The sequence below is a fragment of the Teleopsis dalmanni genome, chromosome 1, assembly GCF_002237135.1.
Source record: "Teleopsis dalmanni isolate 2A chromosome 1, ASM223713v2, whole genome shotgun sequence".
NCBI classification, from domain to species: Eukaryota; Metazoa; Arthropoda; class Insecta; order Diptera; family Diopsidae; genus Teleopsis; species Teleopsis dalmanni.
The window spans coordinates 93,489,642-93,492,938 of NC_051846.1; the positions used below are offsets into that span (position 1 = coordinate 93,489,642).

Genomic DNA, 3,297 nt, shown 5'->3' on the forward strand with positions numbered 1-3,297 from the left:
CCACGCACAAATGTTGTGTGCATCTAAATAAAATTTTACACCACAAATGTGGTGTGCGAAAATTTTATTCACAAAAAAAAGTGCACATCTTGTGTGCTCAAACAAAATACACATTTCACACGAATATGGAGAAGTGAAATAAAACTCGCACACGCATTCGGTGTTTATGCACAAGTTATTTCACACAGCACAGGTAGTTAAGATGTATAAGTCGGAACAACAAAGGGGGTTACTAGTACCGGTAGCAGCTAAAAGAGTGACTTCCATTAGCGTGCAAACTCAGAGAGCACTAAAGCGTTCTGCAAATGAGAAACCGAACGGTCCACCACCCAAAGTTCAGATTAGGGAAATTGGAAGCAAGGAACATGGAACGCCTTGCAACAAATGGCAACTAGTGGAAAATAAAAAGAGGAAAACTGTGACAAAACTGGACCTCGTTAAAGCGCAAAGAGTGAGACCCAAAGCTATTCTTATTAGCAAGACGGCAGACAAGTCTTACGCTGAAATGTTAAAGCTCATTAAATCAAAACCAGAGCTTCAAGAATTCGGAAAAAATGTGAACAGAATTCAAAAAACAACGAACGGGGATATATTGATTCAGCTTACCAAAGAAGCTGGAACTTTAGCTAAGGACTTATGCACTGAAATGAAGAACACACTTCAGGATTATACTAGTGTAAAATCCTTAACACAACGCACCCTAATAGAATGCAGGGATGCTGACCAATTTCCAGCAATAAACGTAAGCGACATCAACGTCAAGTTTTGGTGTTACGCAAGGGACAATACACGAACAGTGATTATCGATCTCCCTTCTAAGGATGCCAGTGTACTGATCATAGCTGCCTCAATCAGAGTGGGCTGGGTACGCAGTAGAATCAGAAAGCATATCACACCCACGAGGTGCTTTAAATGTCTTCAATTTAGACATGCTGCTAGACATTGCAAAAGCGATAATGATAAATCTAGCACATGTATGAGATGCGGAGAAGATGGTCATAGAGCAAAATCGTGCTCGGCTCAACCAAAATGCACCCAATGTCCGGAAAACTGTAAGGGTGGTAATCTACACTACTCAAGAAGTTCTAAATGCGAATATTACCAAAACGAATTACCGTTTTAACAATTTCAGTTTTGCTTTCAATTTTAACAGTTTTGCTAAAATTTGCGTAAATTGCACAGAACAGAAATTCATGCGTTCACTTCTTCACGTGGATCTTCGGCATAAGCATCTATTCTGTGCAATGAACAAAGAAAAAATTAAAATATATAAATGCATAAGCTTAATTTATATAAATTTAAATGAATAAACTTTATTAGTGAGCCAAAAAACAATTAAAATATATAAATGTATACATTTAAATAAATAAACTTAATTTGTATAAAATTTCATTTTCTTGGAATGAATGTGTGCTCGTGAAGATTCCGAAGAAGGATGATGGCTCCAATTGTCACAACAACCGAGGTATCACGCTGCTCCCCGTGTCCAGCAAAACACTCACTTTGATTTTACTAACTCGTATCTCACCAGTCACTGAAGAACTCCAACGTGAGAATCAACATGATTTTAGGCGAAATCAATTTTATGTCGACCTGGTCAACACTCTCCGTATCGTGTTCGAACAATATAACGAATTTAGGTGTTCTGTTTATGCAGCATTTATAGACTCTATAAAGCCTATAGTCTGAATAGACGTTTTATATGGGCTGCTTTACGTCAAAGGAGTATGCCACCAAAAATGATTAATTTATATACATATAAGTTTAATACTATATCAATACAGAATAACCACAACTTTTCTCATACTTCTCACAACACCAAAGCAACTCTTTTCAAACAAAAGAGTCTGTACTCAAAATTATACATTTTTATGCAGTATTCAAACAAAATCGAACGCACTTGCAACGTATAAATGTGCGGCCAACTACTCCGCACACCTAGCAGCTGAAATTCGCTTATGTTACTCCTTAAGGTGCATCCACACCAAAGCGAATGCTTGCGAACGAATGATTATTTGCAGCTTATGGTACCTGCAAAAGTACATTCGGTATTTGTGCATTTTCTGAAAGTGTGTTTGTTGGTAGGTTATGTTGAGCTTTTTTATGTTTTCATTTTATATAAAATCTTCTTTGATTACATGTATGCATATATAGTGACGAACAAAATTATTGGCACAGCAAGCAAATTGAACTTTAGCACTATTTTCATCCTGTTAATGAAGCGATTTTTAATCAACAAAAAATTTTTTTAGATTAAATGCTTAATTTGCTTTTAAATTCATTTCATTTCATTTTATTTGCTCTTATATTTAATTTTTTAAAATTAAAAAACCAAAAAAAAAATAAATTTGGCTGAACAAAATTATTGGCACAGCTAATGCAAAAATTAAAAAACAAATTTAAAAAAAATATTTTCGATAACAATTAATATTTAGTGGCCAAGCTCTTCTATTTAATAATAACTACTACTTGATTTGGCCCAATATTTTACAACTCTTCAGCTGTGCCACCTTCAGTTTTCCCTTTGTCATTATAATGGGCTTCTTTGGACGTCTATCCAATTCTTCCCGCAAATGTGAGCGAGCCACTCACGCACATCACATTCTTTCATCATTATTGTGTGGAAATTTAAAAAAAAACCACAACAAATTTTTTACATCCCTTGTATATTCCCATTTCTACATTTAGTTTATTTAGCTTTTTAATTTATTGGACCAAAGTTCAAGATTTGGTATGCATTTTCCACACCACCCAAGAGGTATGCATAAAGGTGCGTTACAGAGTTTAGGCGCCGGTTCCCCAAAAGACATACCCATCCTTATTTATTCGTTATAATTTTTTACAGATTTTTACAAAAATATTATTAACAATTATAATTACAATACTCTTAAAAATTAATTGCAAATTTAAATATACATAAACTAAAAGCAAAAAAAAATATTAAAATAAAAATTTAATTTAAAAATTTAATTTATAAGTAAATGTCAACTGAATATCATGTGGAAAATCAACAATCAAAAAAATACATTTAACTACAACTAATAACACAAAGTTAGTTTTATCTTTGCGGACGTTTCAATATTTTTCAAACAAATAGTTATGCTAAAAAACAATTATTTACTTTTTACATGCTATATATTTTTAACTCTTATATGTAAACAAATTTGTTGCACAATTATATTTTAATAAATACATGCCATTGAAAACACATTCCATTTCAACATCTATTTTGTAGATTGCTTGACATTTATGGTCAGTAAGATTTATAATCAATTTTCATTTGCTAGTATAGGCTGA

The 3,297-nt window shown here is 33.1% G+C and overlaps 1 protein-coding gene across 1 annotated transcript; it reads left to right on the top strand.

Annotated features, from left to right (window-relative positions):
- The first annotated feature begins 202 nt into the window (after nucleotides 1-202).
- On the top strand, nucleotides 203-1,123 carry LOC119688452. Its single transcript, XM_038103132.1, has one exon. The coding sequence runs from the start codon at nucleotides 203-205 to the stop codon at nucleotides 1,121-1,123; it is 921 nt and encodes a 306-aa protein (XP_037959060.1).
- Nucleotides 1,124-3,297: the final 2,174 nt, after the last annotated feature.

Coding starts and splice junctions, on each gene's coding strand:
- LOC119688452 (XM_038103132.1), top strand. CDS start 203: ATGTATAAGTCGGAACAACAAAGGGGGTTACTAGTACCGGTAGCAGCT.